The sequence below is a fragment of the Podarcis cretensis genome (genome assembly GCF_951804945.1).
Source record: "Podarcis cretensis genome assembly, chromosome: 8".
NCBI classification, from domain to species: Eukaryota; Metazoa; Chordata; class Lepidosauria; order Squamata; family Lacertidae; genus Podarcis; species Podarcis cretensis.
Window position 1 is genome coordinate 84,903,935 of NC_137177.1, and position 22,083 is coordinate 84,926,017.

At 45.8% G+C, this 22,083-nt stretch overlaps 1 protein-coding gene and 1 long non-coding RNA gene across 4 annotated transcripts in view; both read right to left on the reverse strand.

Moving 5' to 3' along the window:
- LOC307222290 overlaps positions 1–22,083 on the reverse strand; it is a 100,990-nt gene that overhangs the window by 2,150 nt on the left and 76,757 nt on the right. The gene's annotated exons all lie outside the window — the stretch shown is intronic.
- On the reverse strand, positions 418–15,139 carry TRAFD1 (TRAF-type zinc finger domain containing 1). 2 transcript variants are annotated; one of them, XM_079987027.1, is made up of 13 exons: positions 14,936–15,139; positions 11,552–11,619; positions 10,879–10,947; positions 9,765–9,900; positions 9,615–9,668; positions 7,938–8,343; positions 6,673–6,930; positions 5,586–5,653; positions 4,346–4,567; positions 4,100–4,232; positions 2,958–3,267; positions 2,307–2,364; positions 418–1,251 (listed from the first exon to the last, which is right to left on the reverse strand). In XM_079987027.1, exons 3-13 carry the CDS (start codon positions 10,926–10,928, stop codon positions 1,222–1,224), a joined length of 1,725 nt encoding a protein of 574 aa, XP_079843153.1. In that variant the 5' UTR covers positions 10,929–10,947; positions 11,552–11,619; positions 14,936–15,139; the 3' UTR covers positions 418–1,221. The 2 variants fall into 2 exon arrangements, with proteins under 2 accessions (XP_079843153.1, XP_079843152.1); XM_079987026.1 differs by lacking the exon at positions 14,936–15,139 and adding an exon at positions 14,343–14,457 and having other exon boundaries at positions 11,552–11,620.

The following is a 22,083-nucleotide window of genomic DNA, read 5'->3' on the forward strand; positions in this document are numbered from 1 at the left end:
AGTGTATAAATCTGAATGCTCACAAGTTAGATATGCGTAAATTGTGGGATTACTGTAAAGAGAACAGTGGTGATTTTCCCTTCCCAAACTTCTGAATTTTCAAGTGCACAATGGTAAGGAGCCCAGCCCATCATTTCAAGGGTGCTTGTTAAATGAAGTAACTCGGGCAGAGACCATACGCCTCTTTGGAGGGCAAGTGATGGAGCAGTGGGTCACATGAGGACACAGCAGGGACTGCTGCAGTTTGAGAAACTGCTCCTCTGGTTTATATTTTCATATGTGTCATCTAACAAAATGGTACTTTGGGGGGGGGATTGGTTTTGAGTTCAAATCTCAATCTATTCAGTAAATTTTGAAGCAGAGTTAAAAACAGGTGGAGGATGACGAAAACTCTGCTAGCACACAGGACGCAAGAACGACGAGATACAAAGTTTATTACAAGAAATTTGAGACAGTCTCCAGTATAGCAGAATAATCAGCATAAAGAGAAAGAACAGAAGCCTGTCTTGGTTTTGTTGTTGTTTTTACAGAAATGAAACTGGGCACTTCTGGTATTAAAGATAGGCTATATACACACACACAGTGGCAGAATAATGAAATGTTATGGCTTTTCCCTGTGTTTCTTCTTCCTCCCATTTGGTTACACACTCCTGACTGGGGAAATAGATTGCCAAGTGCAGTTAGAGCACCAAAAGTACAGGTTAAGAAGCCCAATAAGTTGAGCTTAAGCCAAAGCAGCAACCAACCCAGGCTTCCTCACAAGGCTTTGCCAGGTAGCTGCTAGGCCAGCCACAAGTCTAAAACACACAATCCCATGTGTCATTAACGGCGCTGCACATGAACAACGCCTCAAGCTGAGCATTTTAAGCAGAACTTCTATGAGACTCTCAGCTCAGTTGTTTTGACTATAGGACACATTTGAATCTGACCCCCCCCCCCACAGACACACACCCTGGCCCTTACCTCAGAGCGCAAGGACATTGCACATTTTAAAAAAAAGCAGCCCTAAATCAGGAGAGAAGGGTTCCTGCCACCACTTCTCTGGCCTGCAGCTGTGGTTATGATCACCCACCTCCCTATCCCTCTCCCCCACCCCCCACTGCTAAATCAGTGTCACACTGAAACCAGCCCTACTGCAGCCAGACCTTATGAGGGAACAGAAGAAGCAAAGGCAAACCCACTTGCCCTGGGAAGGCCCTTTCCCTATTGCTCTTTGTCCGGCTAGTCCGATTCAGCTTGCCACGGTTTCACCTGCGAAACAGAATGGCAGGAATTGAAGGAGGGCAGTATCTGGGCAGCAAGAAGGAGACAGAGCAATCTGCAATCAACTAGAATTTTCCTCCCCATTCAGAAGTGCTGTGGCATTGTCTTGTCAGAACTACAGCTCAAACTTCAAAGCATATGCACAGCCATGTCCTGGTTCTATGGGAGTCCAGAAAAATCATACAGAAAGTAAGGTACGATGGCACAGATCTCAACTTGCATTTTAAAAATGAGCAAACTATTGAACGTCATAGTTGCAAAGGTATGAATGAGTGCATGGGTCCAGTGTTGGAATGACCACAGAAGCCAGATGATTGAAAGACAAGATAGATAGCTTCAGTGCCCCCTTCAAGACTTCAGAGGCAGAATATGTGGCTGCAGACTTTGATAGAAAAAGCTTTAACACACTAAAAGGGCGCTTTCATTCCTTTTTGCTTAAGAGAGGCACTCTTCACATTCACACAGCAAGGAATGCCTCTAAAATGGCACACAGCATTCAAAAATATAACATCTGAAACAAAGTGTGCTTTTTTCCTGCCCTACTTGTATGTGCATTTATGTATAAACAAACAATTGATTTTAACTAATTTGATCAACTAGGACTGCAATGATATGGCCCGTAGGATATGTTGGGTCTTCCTCACCTGATGTTGAATCTCTCCTCTCAGCCCCTATAGAAACCCCTAACTGGTCTCAGAACTGATGCAGACAGGACCAAAGAGAAGGACAACTAGGAAAGAGCTTGGATCCAAAGCTAACTCAATAGCCCAACACACTCCCAACCCTGGCAGAGATTTAGAGCAGGGAGGGAAATGGCAACAATTTTCTGTCCTGTTGATGAGAGGCCAACAGGGGCCTTTGGGATGAGGCAGTTGAAGTACCTCTGGTTTTTGCTTCCACCTTAGGAATGCACCCTATGATTTCTTTGGGGTTGGGGTGACAGCCCTAAAAATGTATATGCGTCAGCGCAGGAGTTTTGATTATTTGAACTCGCAGAGAACCATGAGCCTGAAGAGAGAACTGGAGCCCGCCACAGTTCTTACCTTGGTGTTGTTGTAATGGGAAGGGCTAGCAGGACTCCTGACACCTTCTCTTCTCAAGCTGTGGGAGCAAGGGGGGAGAGAGAAAGAGGTAAGGCAACATTTGCCATTGGAATCTAGAACTTCCTTCACTTCAACATTATTAAGCAACTTTATTAAAAGGTTTCTAACATGACTTTCAGGACTCAACCCTCCCAGAGTAGTTCAAGATTTGTTTTAGGATTTTGTAACAAAGCAAAACTACAAATCTACCAAACAGTCCTTGAATTAATGGTCAAGAGCAGTGCAAACTGTAACAAGAAAGTCTTTAAAACTCTTAAAGAACCTCTTCAAGAGATCACAGAGGAGCTGCTACTGCCTCCAGTCAAAAACCGCCTGAGCAAAAGCCCCCACAAAGTATTTTCAGAGGAAACCCAGGATGGTGCACAGAAGTTAGAGCACAGCTCCCCTCAAGACCAGTTAGTGGGGAACAGGCAGGACTCAAACACCACCACGTCCACATGGTCCTGCCAATGGGAGGAAGTGGGAGGAGATTCACACCAGGAAGTTCTGTACTACCGAGAATTTGGTTCTGCCATTAACTTACAGGCAAGAAACAGATTTGTAGCTTGCTAACAAGATAAACAGCCCCTTCCTCAAGCAACCAGCATCTACCTGGGCCTAGCTGGAACTGTGACAGGGAAGCTGGGCACATAGCCACTAGGAGAGACAGTGAAGGGACAGCGCCTGGTGGGGAGGGGGGCAGCTGCATGGTCACTCAGCACTCTTCCACGACCACCACCAATACCCAGCTCCTTGGGTTTGCCTCGTTCTGAAGGCCCAAGATTGTCGTCTCTTGTGTTGTTGGGAGGGGCCTGCTGAATGTGTCTGGCAGCCACCAAGTTGTTGCGGGAGGGATTCCCTCTGATGGGGTAGGGAGGCTTCTGCTGCCTGAACTCCTCAAGGTACTGAGGTGAGATTTCCCCTGAAGCAGGAAACAAAGAAAGTGAGAAACTACGCTGGAGAGAAATGGCCAGAGATATGGAGCAGGCTGGATCTGGCCCCAAGAGATGACCTGAACTAGCTGCACAGGCTGGTTGATGTTAAAACTGCCCCAGGCACTATAGCCAACAAACAGTTCACCTTCAAAGAGGATGAACAGCAACACTGTCCAGCCACTCAAAATTTTATTTAGAAAGAATTATAAAGCACTTAATTGAAGAGTCAACTAGGTGGTGTGTAATTAAAAACAAAAACAAACTGTAGATAAAAACAGAGCTAAAATCCACAAAGCTTTTGAAAAACTTACACAAAACAATAAATTAAAACAGATTAAAAAAATCAGTAAAACCTTTAAAACAAATCTACATAACAAAATCATATGTTTGTGTAGACTTGCTGAAATAAATGCTTTTAGCAGGCATCCAAAACAATACGGTGAGGGCACCCGCCTAATATCAATTAGGCAGGATGTTCCAAAGCGCAGGTGCTGCCACGCTATACAAGATCAACTCCTTGAAAATTTAATCCTCTGGGCTTTAATTCAAAGGGTTGCATGTCCATTGGCTGCAAGTATAGAGATACACCAAGCACCACAACAAGCAGGAATGGGAACAATCCTGCATATTACTCTACCGCAGTGCAATGAAACGGCAAGTCTCTGGAAGGAAGGTGCACAGATGCCCTTTGGCAAACACGAGTTGGATCATCCCCCATTTCCAGAACTGTCCTGCTGTGGGCAGCAAAGAGGCTCTCCTCCTCCTCTGCTCTCCTGAGCTCTTAACCTGAGAACCTGCTTGGCTTGCCAATGACAATACCTTGATGCCGGATGCGTCTTCTAGGCAGATCTGGCGAGCTTGTTCTCTCCAAGTTATCCACAGCTGGAGTCCCTTGCTGTGATGGGGCTCTTCCTATTGAGGGGGCAGTGGCTGGGCGCAGGTCACACTGGTCCTGGATCAATAAACAAAGCCGGTTATTTGGGGGCCCTTCCCAAAGGAGGAGTGAGTTGGCTTGCCTGCAGCGCACCCGCCACAAGGGACAAACTCAAGGCAAGCTCTCTGCACCTGGTGGTGGAAGAGGATCTCTTCTTCCAGCTGGACGCCACAGAATTCACAAGGGAGCATGAGGCTGCTGGAGGAGTCATGCTGCAGAGGAACCGTTTCCCTGCTGCCAGCAGACTGACTGCTCTGCAGCTGTTCCCAGAGATCCTGAAGACGCTCAGCCTGAGGGACAAAAGAGCTTCTCTTGCTGAAGGATGCCAAAGCGCTGACAGGACTGCAGCCAGTCTGTTATATAGAAAATGGGGGGGGGGGGGGCTTACATTAGTTTCCTTCTTCTAGAGATCCCCACAACACAAGGCAAGCAAGCATATCAGACACAGCCAGCAAAGCTATAACAGGACAGGTGACTCCCAGGAACAGACACTGCTTTTCAGTTTCTATCAGAAATACCTGCTTTTAAAGATGAGATTGTACACACCCCTTTTGCTTCCAATCATAAGAAGAGTTTGCTGTTTCAATTTTGCATCATCATCTACTAATCTAGATAATTTGGGGAGAAAGCCTCGCAGAATGCTTTTTTGAAAATCTCAGATTTGTTTCATGACAGTGTCTCTGAAGATGATAATTCAGACACTTCAGCTGACAACTAAAAACACAGTCATTATAATACAGTACTTTATGTTTTGAAAAGAGGTTTGTCTGACTGTTCTCTATGTGTTAGGACGCCTCTTGCGATATTGTCGCCAACATTTTCAACCCTATATGGTTGAGTGGAGGAAGGAGAGACTGCATCTCTTCCCCAAACCCACTGTAGGAGGGTTTAATCCTGCTGGGTGCTACTTTGCCAGTATGTTCCCTGCAGCCAGAAAACTGTACCCTTGGTGGACAACTGTTGGTATCCAAACATAGACCAAAATCTGGTCCTCAAGCTCAGGAACCATCGTGCCAAAATGGGCAAGAGTATCTTCAGAGTTGTCCAAATCAGGGCAGCTTGGAGTTCAGTCCACCAACTGGATTTAAAATGGTGTCCAACAGTATCCATACACAAGACGAAAACTGGATCCTCCATCTCGTGAACCGTTGCAGCAATGCTATCACAAGAGGCATCTGAACACAAGGGGAACAGATAGACAAACCTCTTTCCAAAGCAGATAGCTATAGCTTTGGCCTAGTTGTCATGAACTACCCAACTTTGCCTTCAGTGCACTGGGGAAGCCATAAGAAAGGACCACCTGCCCCATTTGCATATCTGCCAATTTCGCCCTTCTAACAGCATGAAAAAAATATGTGATATATACAAAACCTGATGAAGGATTAGATCTTCCTCAGGGAACAGCTTCTCACAAAACTCACATGGCAGCAGTGTTTCAGCTGCAAAGCAAGGAAGGACAAGGTTACATAACTCATCTAGCTGCCACCTCTTTGGAATTTCTATCAGTCACACTCATATGTAAGGCGCTGTACAAACACAACCTCTGTCAAACAACCGAGGAGGCAGGTGACTGTTCCTCCCATTTTATAAAGCCCACTGGCTGATAATGAGTTACCTTGAGTCAGCCAGCAAATCTGTAGCCGAGAATAGACCTCAGCCCAGCTCTACAGAGCTAAAGTCCAAACATTTAGCCACATTAGTAAATTAACTCTCTGATGCAAAAAGTTTACTTCAGGGCACTTCGGTAAAAAAGAAGGAAGGAGGGATCAGAATACTCAGAGCATTCTTCAGGTTGGGGGATTTCGCAAGAGCCTTCGACAAACTCAAGCTCCCTCTGCTCAAGGTCAAGAAGTTCCATCTCATTCCAGAGAAAAAGTGATTTTCAGTACTTTTCCACTCATTCCACCCTCCACCCCCACCCCCCATTGCTTAAGGCCCTATTTTCATTATCTGTGCAGAAATCAAGAGATTTCTCACACAGTAATTTCCACAAAGCTTAAGATTGGGCAAATTGGTAAAAAAAAAAACCTCAACTTTAAGTCCTACCAGCACCTCTACAAAATCCATTTTTAAATAAACGAATGAATGAATGAATGAATGAATAAGTATGCATGCATGCATGCAGGCATGCCATCTTTCAAGACAAGTCTGAGAGCAGTTTACAACCATGTCAGCACACAACAAATACTTTTTTTGGGGGAAATGTTACATAAAAATATATATTACAAGCAGCACTAAAAGACAAAATTATGCCAACGAAACACAGGCAATCTCGCCTGTCCCTTCTGAGAACCGAGATACCCTCGGGTCCTCCCCTTCCAACCCTGGCAGCACTTTTGCACCCCTCACAGAAGCCAAAGCCTTTACAACATTCTCCTAATGGTTTCGGCCTGCAACCATTTTATGACATCGCAGCACCTCAACCAATGACTCTGAGCAACAGCAAATGTTTACTTACCTTTGGGCCTGTTTAAAGCATTATTAGCAGGTGCCAGCAAACCCTGAGAGAAGATATCGGGGTCATCTGCGTCAACAAAGTCCTCGGCTGCTTTAGCTCTGGCGGGGCAGATATTTTTCCAGAGATCCCTCCGGATCTGTGTGCCACTGTGCTCATGAGAGCTGTTTTCCTGCTGCAAGCTAAGAGCCAGCAGGTAATCCAAGTTGCAATCTGGCTCTCCACCGAAAGGCATGGGGGCTGTCATCTTTTCCAGGTGGACTTCATGGGACAAAATATAACCAAATGTTAGAAACAAAGGCAGACCATCATCATGATCGTTGTCTGACCTTCCATTTGTAAAAAGAAGATCAGCACAACATACCCAAAGATGGGCTTACATTTTGCAGAACATGCAGAAAGGTTGCTGGAAACTGTATTTCAAGAAAGCAAGGCAGAGAAGGAGAGCCAACACCCCCTGAAGGCAGGTGATTTGGGCATCTGCAATACACCAAGCAGGGTGGGGGGGGGACCTTAGGCCTGGGGGACATATGCAGCCCTCCAAGCCTCCCTAGCTCATCCTCTGGATTCTCCCTACATACCACATCCCCTCTGCACTCTCCTGGAGTCGTCCCTGGCTGGAATGTGTACTTGAACTATGATGAAGCTACCCAACAGTCTCTCTGCCCCAGAAGGCTGAAGTCATTACACCTCGGAACTGCTAGCATGGCCAACTTTTCTCCCTCCTAGCTGCCAGGAAACAGCAGCAGGATCTTCCAGCAAGTAATAAAATGACTGCTGGTTGAATTTAAACAGTCCCAAGATCCATCCACCAACTGCCCATGTAAACATATCCAGAGAGGATAAAATTTAGGACACAGCATGAAAATTTGGGAAGGGTTTTTGCCACTGGGAAGAGGGGCACAAAAAGGTTAGATTCAATTAACCGAGAATGCACTCTTGAACACTAATGTGTGAGGGAGAAGAGGAGGAGGAGTTTGGATTTGATATCCTGCCTTTCACTCCCTTTAAGGAGTCTCAAAGCGGCTAATATGCTCCTTTCCCTTCCTCCCCCACAACAAACACTCTGTGAGGTGAGTGGGGCTGAGAGACTTCAGAGAAGTGTGAGTGGCCCAAGGTCACCCAGCAGCTGAATGTGGAGGAGCGGAGTTCCGAACCCGGTTCCCCAGATTACAAGACTACCGCTCTCAACCACTACACCACACTGGTGGGGGCACATTGTAAAATGCCAAGTATTCTTTTTAAAAGTGATCATTTGCTGCCATTACCTTGATTCTGATCCGGCTGCGATAGAGCAACGTTCCTTCTGCTGCGCTCACTGGGCAGCTGGTCACCCGAGAGACAGTTATAAAGCCTACTTTCAGGAAACCGGCTCAACCTTGGCAGGGATCGTGCAGAGTTGTCTTGATGAAGGACATTCCTGACTGTCTGAACGCTATGCAAAACTGGTTCGGAGTTCAAGCAGGGCCGGGCTTGGCTGACTCTTGCTTCCTCAGCCTCCCTCTTGCAGTCCTCAGGGTGCTCCTTCAGATCTCGGAGCAGAATGTTGCGGCTGCACCTGCTACATCGCTCAGTTCGAGCGCCACAGTAGTCCTCATGGTCCTGGAGTTTGTTGAATGCAAGTTCAATATCACAGTGCTGGCAGGCCACGGGGCGCAAGGGACACTCTGCAGCCTATGGTAAGACAACAAGGAAATTGTGCATAAGGTCTGAGCAACCTCTTTGCATTTGTCTGGTCATCAGTCTCAGCCAGCACAGGTCGAAGGAACAAGCATGGAGTTTTAACATCCTGAAGAGCAGCTAGCCTGCACAATTAGGATGGTGTAAAGGAGCTGTAAAGGTGTAAAGGATGGTGTAAAGGAGCAAAAGGGATGTGGGTGGTGCTGTGGGTTAAACCACAGAGCCTAGGACTTGCCGATCAGAAGGTCAGCAGTTCGAATCCCCGCGACGGGGTGAGCTCCCATTGCTCAGTCCCTGCTCCTGCCAACCTAGCAGTTCGAAAGCACGTCAAAGTGCAAGTAGATAAATAGGTACTGCTCCGGCGGGAAGGTAAACGGCATTTACGTGCGCTGCTCTGGTTCACCAGAAACAGCGTAGTCATGCTGGCCACATGACCCGGAAGCTGTACGCTGGCTCCCTCGGCCAATAAAGCGAGATGAGCGCCGCAACCCCAGAGTCGGTCACGACTGGTCCTAATGGTCAGGGGTCCCTTTACCTTTAAAGGAGCTGCATTTGCTGTTGTGAATACCAGCATCAGTTTATCAAGGGCACTGAATCAGACTTGCAAGGGGCCAGTGACCATTAGGGTGAACACATGGCAAAATAAATCCCAAGAGCGAGCTGCAATCTCACTCCTTGGCTGTACACCAGTGTAGTCACACAATCCACAACACATGGCTGCTTTGCAACCTCCGTTTTAGAAATGGATTTTTAATATCGAGTTAGGTGGGGCCAGTGCTTTTTTCTGGTGGGATGCAGGGGTACACATAACCCTAAACATTTTGTGAATCTTTGTACTTTTGTCCATTTACTGTATTTATTTTTTCCCAATTGGAGCTATAAAATGGTGATTTTCTTGAGTCAAAATGAGAGTACCCCTAAACATTTTTTTTAGAAAAAAAGCACTAGGTGGGGCCATAGTGCAGGCTGGTAAAAATGCCAACCCAGAGAAGCAGCCCTTAATAGGCACATAAGAAGCTCCATCTCTGGGCCCCTCTCCTCTGTAGGGAAGAGCCTGGATCCTTCACTATGCCACCAACTCTCTTTCTGTTTACGAAAAGCTCCCCTGCTTGTGACTGTTGCCCTCCACAAAGAACCATGTGCAAGTGCCCTAAAAAAAAATCTTAATACCCTGAAGGCTCACATACATAATCCACTCCTTGCAGTTTTTGTTAGTCCCACCCTGCATCATCAGGTAAAGATGAGTCAATGATATGCTTACTGACCACATGCTCCTGCAAAAGACCACTGTCCATCTTCATGCTGCACTTACAGACAACCTGAGATTGAAAAACAGACACACAAACCAGCGTGTGATTAAACCTGCCTACCAGGGAGAAGCCGTTGCATAAAGGGGGAAAGGGGCTGCTTGTCACCTGTGTGTGCTCCAGCTCCAGGTGACTCCTCATTTCTGATTTTGGGAAAGACTCCTTGCAGATATGACATACCCCTATGTTTCGACTGCAATGGATCTCATGGATGGTGAAGTTTGCCAAGGGAATGTCTTTTTTGCTGGAAACAAAAGAGGCAAGGTGCAAAAGATAACAGGGACTTGCAGTTTAGAACACTGATTTGGAGTAGAGCTGCTGGGTGAGGAAGGTGCAAAAGAAATGATTTTTTAAAAGAAAGCGAACCCAAGCAAACCCTGCAAGGTCAACCAGTATTACTTCATATTGCCATCCGCTTGGCACTGAAGCTGCAGCCACAGTCCACAGAGCAAGCATATGGCAGTAAGGGATTTTGCAGTCCTCAGCTCAGTCTTTTGGGCACTATTCAGTTCATTCCCCCTTTCATGGACCAGCAGGGATGTTCTCTCAGGAGACAAAGCTCACATCTCCAGAGAGTGAAGGAGAGAAAAGCCACAATTACACACCAGCTCCTAAGTCAGCTGCACTAATCCCATCCTCCACCATAACCAGTCTCTCCGCCGCCCCCACCCCCATCCGCATCAGCACTCACACAACCATAAGCCAGGATTTCTGGCTTCTTGTGGTTTAGCATGAAGGAGCAGCATGTGTATGTATACTGTACAATCACTCCAGTCAGTGCAAGTATGAAAATAAGAAAGCCATGATTTGTTGTTATTTCCAAACCAGGGATCAATTTGTTTCTCCCTAGCCAGCTACAATCCATAAACCAATATGAATATTTGCTTAAGATGGGCTAGCAATTGTGGCTTGTTGAGGAGAAACAAACAACAACCCCAGATTGGGACACAATATTTCTTAAATTATTTTTCCTGCTGAAAATTTTCCATTTCACATGTTCGTTAGCAGCAGTGAATGGATGCCAATTGCAAATAAATATTAAGCAAGGATGACAACTTCCAAGTTCTTAGCTTTGTTTACTAAAACAAGTAAAGTAAACATGATAAATTAGAGCAATGGTTCTGGAACAGAGCTAATCAACCAACCCAATTGCATACACCCAATTGCATACACACAGTTACTGAGTTGGCAGTTACTGAGACAAACAAGTTTCCTTTCTTACCAATTGTTGCAGAGTTGGGTTTCACTTTCCTGTTCCACCACGGCAGCCATCGCCCTGCTGTTCAAGGAACTAAGGAGGGGAGAAAAAAGGGCACTCTCTTTTTGTTTCCCAAGCATGCTTACTCATTCCCTTCCTACTCAGAATCCCTTTCACAGAGGGCTCCCCTAGTGCTTATCAGCAGGATCTCTTCTTGTCCCAAGAGTTTAAGCAGCAGTCAAACAGCCTTTTTGACAGCCTAATTGCCCTGAAACCAATTTCATCTCATTGAAGCCCACGAGCTTAAAGGAAACACAGACAAGCCGTGAATCTCATCACTGCTTGCCAATTTATGCTTTCACACAGAGTTGGAAGGAAAGCGGCAACATTTCTTTTTTTAGAAATAGTACAAACATTGACAAAGCCATTGTTCTTTTCCATAGACTCAACATAGTCCTGCATGGACCATTGTCACTGAACCTTCTAGAACTCTATGAGGTGCATGAGGAATTCTCTCACTCTCCCCTCAGCTAGGTCTCCTTCTCCATGCCTAGCCTTGTGTTTATGCTGAAGGATGAGGAGACTGTGTCATATGGCACTCTGTCCTCTTTTGTGAAATGTGAAGCACAAGATGCTTCCAGAAGTAGCATGCATTTCCAAATACACCAATTTGAAAGGAAACCCTAAGGCAGCTTACCTGAGACGAGCTGACTAAAAAGAGCAGTACAGAACTCGAGTGAAGGCAACTGATCAGATCCTCAGTGACTAAAAGAAAAGGGTAGGGGAAAGTAAAATGTACTTTTGTGACACTTTCCTGTACATTTTAAAAGAAATTCTTGGGAATGCAAATATTTTAAGTTAGGAGACTACAACAGACCCACCCTCAACCAGGAACCATAATCCCCATACCCACTTTCAAACCATTGTGAAATGAGAGGGGATGTGTGCTCAAGGGCTAAATATCTTTGGTAGGTGTGCATTATTCACCCCATGCAGCTCTTCTGCCAGAGAGGATGACCAAATGTGAACCCTCTCTCACAGACCCAACTTCCTCCCCAAATACATCATCTCCTGTTTAGCCATTAGCTGTCACAGGGCAGAAATCTGGCACCATCACCACCCTGTACTTACAAGAGTTGGAGGTGAGAAACCTGGACATCATGTTTGTTTCTTTGGTGGCAAGTAGTAGTAGTAATAATAGGTAAAGGTAAAGGTACCCCTGCCCGTACGGGCCAATCGTGTCTGACTCTAGGGTTGTGCGCCCATCTCGCTCAAGAGGCCGGGGGCCAGCGCTGTCCGGAGACACTTCCGGGTCACGTGGCCAGTGTGACGAAGCTGCTCTGGCGAGCCGGCACCAGCACAGCACAGCACACGGAAACGCCGTTTACCTTCCCGCTATAAAGCGGTACCTATTTATCTACTTGCACTTAAGGGTGCTTTCGAACTGCTAGGTGGGCAGGATCTGGGACCGAAAGACGGGAGCTCACCCTGCCGCGGGGATTCAAACCGCCGACCATGCCATCGGCAAGCCCTAGGCGCTGAGGTTTTACCCACAGCGCCACCCGCGTCCCTTCAGTAATAATAATAATAATAATAATAATAATAATAATAATAATGATAGCCTGCTGCCTTGTTGTACAACACACTGAGTGCTATATAAACGCTTAATATTTTTCATTACAGCAACACTTTACAGCAGTTAAGAGTGCTTTGCACATACTATATAGTTACAGGAGAACCTTTTCTTATCTTTTAAAAACATATGGGATGCTGCGTTCCACAGTTTAATGCCGCAATCCTACACATGCTTACTAGAGAGCAACTCCCTCTGAATACAATGGGACTTCCTTCTTAGTAAACATGCTTAGGATTGTTCAGCGACAGGTACCTAACAGAAATAAAGCTTTAAAATAAAATTGATAAAGAATACACACCCAATTTGTGTGTGGTGAAGGGAGAAATATGAGAAACATTTTTATTTTTTTAGAAAAATCACACACAGAGCGTAGTATCAAAACTCCCCTGCCTTAGAAAAGGGCTTCTCCCCATCACCCCTTCTAGATTAGTCTGGGGCTGGGGGAGGCAACCTTAAACTCACCCAAGTTGAAAGCAGGGCGGGTGGACATCCCCACTCCCAAAATGTGCATCCCAACTCTTTTCTTTCTCCATAAAGGAGTCCCCATACACAATCCCAGCCTCAGCCAAGATGAGCCTTATATCAGTCACTTCCTCTCAACCTAGCCTACCCCACGGGATTGTTCCAAGCATAAAGAGAACATAACCATATCTGCCTCTGAGTGGAATATAACTGAGACAAACAACAGCAACACTACATGGGTGTCAAACCAAGGAGAGGAAGAGCCGGGGCAGATCGCTACCTAGGAACAAGCAGCGCACTCAGCAGCCTCTGATGGGTCAGCAACCCCATAAGCCTAATAATAACAATAATAATAGTAATTTTTTATTTATACCCCGCCCTCCCCAGCCAAGGCCGGGCTCAGAGCGGCTTACAAGCAATAATAAAAACAAGATGAATGATTACAAACTTAAAAACAAAAATAAAATACAACATTAAAATAATGGAACATTAAAATATTAAAATGTAGCCTCATCGCAGGAGGAAAAGGAAAAAAACAGAGAGAGGGAGGGAGAGAGGGAGGGAAGCCTAGCATTCCCTCCTCATACAGAGATCGTATTTTATTATTTTATTATGTTGTAGTAATGGGTCGAAAACCCTCTCCCCGGTTATTAGGGGCTGGAGCAAAGACTCCACCCGCTTTTTAGCCGGAGCTTGTAGCTTTCCGATGCGCAGTTGCTTTGCCAACCGGTTCTCCAATAAACAGCCTCTTGTTCTGGGCCTTCAAGGGAGAGAGAGGGGCTGTCGTGCACTAAGTAGGAGACCTTGCGAGGGTCAAAGGGGGCGACCCTAAAGAAGGGTCAGGAGGATGAGGGTCATTACAGATACCTATTGTATTTATAACCCGCCTTTTTCTCCAAGGAAATTAAAAGTGGTGTTGGGGTTTTTTTTTGGGGGGGGGAGGGGAGGCAGAAGGATGTCCTCAAATAATGAAGGGCGGTATATTAATTTATATTAATATCTATGAAGGACGGTATATTAATGTAATAAATGAATAGAATGAAATCATCATAGAACAATGCAGAATATTTTAATTATTGCATAAAGTTTATACACCGCCTGAGGGAAAGCGCTTTGCGGGAAGAACAAAATAAGGGGGTTGCAGTAAAAAAACAACCACCCACAATTAAAACATTCAAAAAGGTTATTAAAATGATATGAATATGTATAATAGCAATAGCATGGCCCGCCCTTCGTCCTTAAGGTGAAAACAGGTGAAAACATTAGAGAACAAAACTGAAAGGGAGTTTGAAGCGACTCCCAACCGGAGCATTAAGAGGGTCCTAAAACCGAACAAACACCGGCGCCCCTCCCCACATTTCCAGCCCCGGAGGGACGCAGATACCCACCAAATGCTTCCCTCACGGGCTTCGTCCGCTCCTTCCACTTCTTCTCCGCCTCAACCCGTTTCCCTCACAAAACGTAGACAGCATCCTGAAGCCGCCTCAGCGCTTCCTAACCCGCCCTCCGGATCGCGATTGGGCGGCGGCGCCTCGCCGGTTGGCCTGCTCCGAGCTCTTATTGGCCGGCGGACCTGCCAAACGGACCCGCTTCATCCTACCGCTCTTCCGATTGGCTCCTAAAGGCGCTCGTTAATCGCGTGAAGCGGGGAAGCGGGTGTCCCGCCTCCCAGCTCTTCTTCTCTTTGCTCCTCCCCCTCCCCACCCTCAGTCGCCGCTCTCGGCTTCGACCGGGTGACGTCACAGCGCGCGCGCCGTGCCCCTTTCCTCTCGCCCTGAGTCCTGATTGGCCGGCGGCAGGGAGAGTCGCGGGAGGGGAACCCGGAGGGGAATCCCGAGGCGCTGGAGCGCAGCTACCGCCTCTCCCCGCGGAGCGGCGCCCTTTCGCAGGCAGGCTTGGAAATCGCACTCTTCGAGCAGAGCGGAATGCGGAGAAGCCGCGTGTCGGGAAGATGGTTTGCGCCTCTTCCCCTTGATTTCCTACCTGGGGAAGTGAAAGCATCTGCTCCTGTTCCTGGTTCCAGCTGCCTCTGCCCTTGACCGGGATATTCTTCTCGTTCCCACTCCCGTTCTGCTCCCGGCAGGCGCTTGATTGACCGCTGCAAGAACAGGACGCTGGACTGGACGGGCCGCTGCTCAGACCAAACAAGGCTCTGGCGGGCTTTTCGTTTGGGCTGACTAATATGTGTTTTTTTAGAAGACACAGCCTGTCTTCGCACGCAGGGAAAATCCCTAATTGACTCACTGAGGGTTTGTGAAACATCAGCTGCGTCACTTGGTTTAGTAGGCCAGTTGAAGCCGTTTCCGGGGGTGTGGATGCTGTCATAGAGTCAGAATTAGAAAGCCGGCATGGAAGGGACCCAAGGGTCATCTAGTCCAACCCCCTGCTATGCAGGAATCTCAAAAGGCTGTTTCCCCTCCAATTGGAAACCATACTGGACTCTGCTTAGCTTTGCAAATGTGCTAGCAGATTTATTGCTGCAACACTAGCATGCTGACAGCTTCTACTTGTGAGAGCTGAGTTCAGAATGAGTTCAGAATGGATAAACTACCCCAAAAGGAGCAGGATGTGTACCCTACCAGAGGCAATACCCCTTTCTTAATACAATGCATAATGTTGTTCTTTTTCTGGTTGTTATTTAGTCGTGTCTGACTGTTCATGACCCCAGGCACTCCTGTCTTCCACTGCCTCCCACAGTTTGGTGAAACTCATGTTGCTCAACATGAGAACACTGTCCAACCACCTCATCCCCTTCTCCTTGTGCCCTCCATCTTTCCCAGCATCAGGGTCGTTTCCAGGGAGTCGAGCCTCAGCTTCAGAATCTGTCCTTCCAGTGAGCACTCAGGGCTGATTTCCTTCAGAATGGAGAGGTTGGATCTTCTTGCAGTCCATGGGACTCTCAAGAGTCTCCTCCAGCACCATAACTCAAAAGCATCAATTCTTCGGCGATCAGCCTTCTTGAAGGTCCAGCTCTCACTTCCATACATCACTACTGGGAAAACCATAGCTTTAACTATACGGACCTTTGTCAGCAAGGTGATATCTCTGCTTTTTAAGATGCTATTTAGGTTTGTCATTGCTTTTCTTCCAAGAAGCAGGCGTCTTTTAATTTCGTGACTGATGTCACCATCTGCAGTGATCATGGAACCCAAGAAAGTAAAATCTCTCACTGCCTCCATTTCTTCCCCTTCTATTTGCCAGGAGTGGCCATGATCTTAGTTTTTTTGATGTTGAGCTTCAGACCATATTTTGCACACTCCTCTTCCACCCTCATTAAAAGGTTCTTTAATTCCTCCTCACTTTCTGCCATCAAGGTTGTGTCATCTGCATATCTGAGGTTGTTGATATTTCTTAATTCTGGCTAGGGATTCATCCAGCCCAGCCTTTCGCATGATGAATTCTGCATATAAGTTAAATAAGCAGGGAAACAATATACAGCCTTGTCGTACTCCTTTCCCAATTTTGAACCAATCAGTTGTTCCATATCCAGTTCTAATTGTAGCTTCTTGTCCCACATAGAGATTTCTCAGGAGTCAGATAAGGTGATCAGGCACTCCAGTTTCTTTAAGAACTTGCCATAGTTTGCTGCGGTTGACACAGTCAAAGGCTTTTGCATAGTCAATGAAGCAGAAGTAGATGTTTTTATGGAACTTTCTAGCTTTCTCCATAATCCAGCACATGGTCTCTGGTTCCTCTGCCACTTTGAAATCCAGCTTGCACTTCTGGGAGTTCTCAATCCACATACTGCTTAAGCCTGCCTTGTAGAATTTTAAGCATAACCTTGACAGCGTGTGAAATGAGTGCAATTGTGTGGTAGTTGGAGCATTCTTTGGCACTGCCCTTCTTTGGGATTGGGATGTAGACTGATCTTCTCCAATCCTCTGGCCACTGCTGAGTTTTCCAAACTTGCTGGCATATTGAGTGTAGCACCTTAACAGCATTATCTTTTAAAAAATTTTAATAGTTCAGCTAGAATGTCATCACTTCCACTGGCCTTGTCATTAGCAGTGCTTTCTAAGGCCTGTTTGACTTCACTCTCCAGGATGTCTGGCTCAAGGTCAGCAACCAACCTTCCTGGGGTGTACGATACATCCATCTCTTACTGGTATAATTCCTTTGTGTATTCTTGTCACCTCTTCTTGATGTCTTCTGCTTCTGTTCGGTCCTTACCACTTTTGTCCTTTGGTAATCTTCGTACGAAATGTTCCTTTCATATCTCCAATTTTCTTGAACAGATGTCTGGTTTTTCCCATTCTATTGTTTTCCTCTATTTCAAAGCAATACCCTCCCACAGTTTAAAAGGCCATAGATTGTTTAATTAGCCCAAGGCCTGGGGCAAAAGGAATGTTTTTTGCCTAGCACCCAAAGATATGTAACAAAGGTGTCAGGTGAACATCCCTTCTACAAATTGTAATGGACTGTGCTAGGTACTGTATACATTTTAACAGCATTTTTATTGCTGATATTGTACTTTATTATTTTACAACTTGAATTCCATAGAAAGCAAAGCTTAAAGAATGAGATAGAAAGCTAAAACAATAACTATACCAGTTCTGGTAACTGTACCAGAAATGGAAACTATGAAGGTAACAGTAACAAGTAGAATTATTTTCTGTTTTTGAACCACAGTGTCCAGGGGAAAGCGCGAACGCAGTCCCCCACTACCACAAATTATGCAGTCGAGTTTCCCGCATTTGGGGAAATCGCAGGGGTCAGCACACCCGAAGTGCAATGGATGAGCCTCACCCTGGGAAAACCACCTTTGTGATCATGGTATCTCCCCTGCCAGGTAAGTATGAATTGAAATGGCAAGCGCGCTTCCTGGCCCTCATTCTCTCTGCTGTTAAGGACACAGCGACCTCCATTCTGCAGTCCCAGTAAGCTCAAACCTGTAAAGCAGCTGTGCTACCAGGGCCCCATTGGACAGTCTAGTGTTTTGGGGTGCCCTTTAACCCCCAGTCTGCACCCTGGCTGTTTCTCCCACAATGCTGTAGGGCATGCATATTTGCATACGTGATTACGTCTCCCTGTTGTTTCCTCCTCCACAGGCCGGGCGTTCCTGCCGCTGAGTGTCCATGAGGTGCAGCTAAGGCATCTCTTTCTGCTCACATCGACCTAGAGAAAGTGCTCTGTCCCTATATCCACCCGTGTTGCTATCACTGTGAAACAGGATTGGCTTTGCTTTCTACAGTGTGAGTGAGGAACCTGTGTCTATTCTGATGCTGCTGGGCTTATGTTTCCATCATCCCTGGTGGCTGGGGCTGATGGTAGTTGAAGTTCAACAGCGCTGGAAGGGACGCGGGTTGCTCATCCCTAGGATACAATCATTTGGTGCATGCAATTTTTGAGACATTGCTGGATTTGTTGCACCTTAGGGCTTTATGATGGGGAGGGGACGTCTGACTTTAATTTCCCTTCTGACAGCTCAATTTCCGACTTTAACTTTTGCCACTGAATTCTTTATGGCAGAGCGGAGAAATAACAAAGAGCTGCTGCCAAGAGCTTCTCATTCCCTGTTCAATCACCCACCCTCATTACAAAAACCACCGGTGGGAGATCCAACACCAGACAAGCCACTCACCTTCCATGCCTTTTTGGTGGATGTGCAGATGTTCTGAAGGGCCTTAGAGGAATAGCATACAGGATAAGGTCAAAGCAACTGGCACTTGAACTCATCCATCCTGCTATTTAATGATGTTTCCCAAATCACTGCCTTCCCAATCAGGGTTTTCTCATACCCTCTCCTTTTTGGAAGATCCCTGGTATGAGAAAATGCTAGCATAATTCAAAGTGCTGTTTCAACCTATCAAGTGCAAAACAGTTTGGGACCAAGCTACCCATTTCTGCCATATAATCCTTTATTTAGTGTTCTTTTTTATTTTGTAAACTACTACATGATCTTCATGTGAAGGGTTTTTTTTACTAAATAAATAAATAAATAAATAAATGCTGGTTTGGTTGTCCTCATTGCATTGCCACAGGAATGAGCTGCAGCAAGTGCAAGGCTCTTGTGTTCCCCTCTTCTGCCAATATAGCTTCAAGAAGGTGATCAGAATCTTTCACTTCTATTTTTGGTTATCAATGAAATGACATACACAATGTGAAGAAAATGGAAAGACGGCATGGGTGAAGAGGCTTCCTACCCTCTTTCATAATACAAGAACCAGAGGTGGAAGAACTAAATGGTGGAAGGAATAGCACAGACAAAATGAAGCATTCATTGGCACATAGTTGCACTATAGAATTAGTGACCAATACAAGCCTGGATGGCTTTAACTTGGGGTTTGACAAATTCACAGAAAGCTGTCAATGGCTACTAGTCCATATGGCCAAGGTCCATATCAGAGGCAATATGCGTCCGCATTGTGAAATTAAGTCGCCCCAGCAATATAGCAACTACTAACAGGGGCATGTTTGCATCGCCTGCTAAAAATGTTTCTCTTTGCTCAGGTGTTCCCAGACCATTGACGCCCGTTTCCAGCTGACACTCATGCTGTAATGTTGGTGCTTTATTGTTTTCCTCTAAACCACCTTGGTTTTAGAAATGCTTTTAATTTAATAAATAACCATTAGGGATTTCCCTTTGACTCAAGCTGAAGAAAAAAGCAATAAGCTACAGCAGGAAATTTCAGCTGTAATTTAATAGCCAACTGCTGCTGATTAAGCGCCACATGGTAGTAGGACTGCATCCAGCAGTAAACCACAGGTGCTAACAATGCACCCTCAGTTTTCATTCTGTGCAAGATGCAAACTGAGACCCAAGATCCAGTGGTGTAAGAGGAGGGGTTAAACAGCCCCTTAGAAATCCCAGCTCAGACACAAAGCACACCGTGCCAGCCCCCCACAATACTTAAGGGTGTGCATGCAATACCATGTACTGAGGCTCTACTGCGTTCCCACCATAGAATCATGGAATTGGAAGGGATCCTGAGGGTCTATTCCAACCCCCCTGCAATGCAGGAATCTCAGTTAAAGCATCCGTGACAGATGGCCACCCAACCTCTGCTTAAAAACCTCCAAGGAAGGACAGTCCGGCATCTCTCGTGGAAGTCTGTTCCAGTCAAACAGCTCTTATGGTCAGAAAGTTATTACAGTACTTATGTTGCTTCCTTCATCTTCCATGTGATAGCCTGTCAAATATTTGGAGATGGCTATCATACCTCCTCTCAGCCTCTTTTCCAGAATAAGCATACCCAATGCCCTCAACCATTCCTCATAAATCTTGGTCTGCAGACCCTTGATCATCTTGGTTGCTCTGCTCTGCACATGTTCCAGCTTGTCAATATCCTTCTTCAATTGTGGTGCCCAGAACTGGACAGAGGACTCCAGGCAGGGTCTGACCAAGATGGTATAGAGCAGGACTTTTATTTCCCTTGATCGGGACACTATTCTTCTGTTGTCTTTGAGAAACACCACTGGTGTCTGAAGCCATAATCTGGTGTTTGATGCCAGCTACAACCCATGTGTTTCATGTAGTTTCTTGAGAAATACTGCTGATTGATGAGTTTACTCTCCAACCAGCTTCCATTCGATTCAAACTCATATGCTGGGGTTAAGCTGAAGTGTGTACATTTGAGACAGCTGTAACACATGCACAGATACTTGTGCATGCGCAGACAGCAGCTTCATTGAATAGAGTATGGGGAGAAGCTGCAAGTGCAGCAAACCAATCAGGTAATGGGGTGAACAGGAACATGAAACACATCTTGAAACATAGTGGGAAGTTAACAACCACCTCTACACTCTTACATCACAGTGCCATTGTAAGGGTCTACATATGCTACCCTGAGATCATTGGCGGGAAGAAAATTTGACTGAAAGGCCAAGAAAGAAAAACATGGCTTGAAACAGTTATCACCACCATAGGAGTGGTGGCGCCATCCCTGTGGAACGCCCTCCCATCAGATGTCAAAGAGAACAACAACTACCAGACTTTTAGAAGACATCTGAAGGCAGCCCTGTTTAGGGAAGCTTTTAATGTTTGATATATTACAGTATATTAATATTTTTCTGGAAGCTGCCCAGAGTGGCTGGGGAAGCCCAGCCAGATGGGCGGGGTATAAATAATAAATTATTATTATTATTATTATTATTATTATTATTATTATTATAGGAGCCAACTCCCAGGGGCAAAGGAACCTCCATAAAATATTTGAAGGGACTGCCCCCCTCCAGTTGATGGGCATTACCATTCAAATGGTGTTAACCGCATCTTGTGATTGATTACCTGCCCCCTCCCCCTTGATCACCACTATCTTAACAATCCTCACAACCACCCTGAAGAATCCCAGTACAGTAGGGTATGATTATCCTCCTGTAATAACTGTGAATGAGGGACAACTCCTCCAGGCGTTTGTTTAGCCACAAAGCCCCATGGGTGACCCTGACAATTCACAGGGCTGTTGCAAGGATAAAAGAGTGGGGGGATACACACATCCCCTTGCATTTCCCAGCTGAAGGAGGTTGGTGAGTAGAATCTGATAGATAAACCAACCAGCATTCGAAACTCCCATTGTTCTAGGCAATCGTTTTGTGATAAGGAATTTCATTAGTTTCTGAGCTCTGGGCACAGTGTTGCGCCTAAGATTTCAGATTAAAACTGCAGAGTGGAAGGAAAGGAGGACCTTTATTCTGCCTCACTACTTCCAGCTACTCTCTGAAGATTGGAGAAGGGACCGTCTTAAGAATACAGTGGTACCTCTGGTTACGTACTTAATTCATTCCGGAGGTGCGTTCTTAACCTGAAGCTGTTCTTAACCCGAAGCACCACTTTAGCTAATGGGGCCTCCTGCTGCTACCGCACTGCTGCAGCACGATTTCTGTTCTCATCCTGAAGCAAAGTTCTTAAGCCGACATAATATTTCTGGGTTAGCGGTGTCTGTAACCTGAAGCGTATGCAACCTGAAGCATATGTAACCCGAGGTACCACTGTATTGCGGGGGGGCGGGCAGGGGAAGCACAGCTTTGGTTTTTTTGCAGTCTTCAGAGGAGGACTAAACCATGTGAAAAGTGAATATAAGGTTTCAGCTGCATTTCATTCATTTTCAGCTTTGTATTCTTGTTTTTTTTTAATGCATATTTATTAAGGTTTTTTGAATACACATGTGTAAATATTAAACAACATTTCTTAT

Excerpts from the sequence above, each read along its gene's own strand:
- TRAFD1 (XM_079987027.1), bottom strand. The coding sequence starts at position 10,928 with ATGGCTGCCGTGGTGGAACAGGAAAGTGAAACCCAACTCTGCAACAAT. Across the intron at positions 4,233-4,345 it reads AGATCCTCTTCCACCACCAG|GACCAGTGTGACCTGCGCCC; the intron begins GTGCAGAGAGCT and ends TTATTGATCCAG. Across the intron at positions 1,252-2,306 it reads CCCATTACAACAACACCAAG|GTGAAACCGTGGCAAGCTGA; the intron begins GTAAGAACTGTG and ends TCTGTTTCGCAG.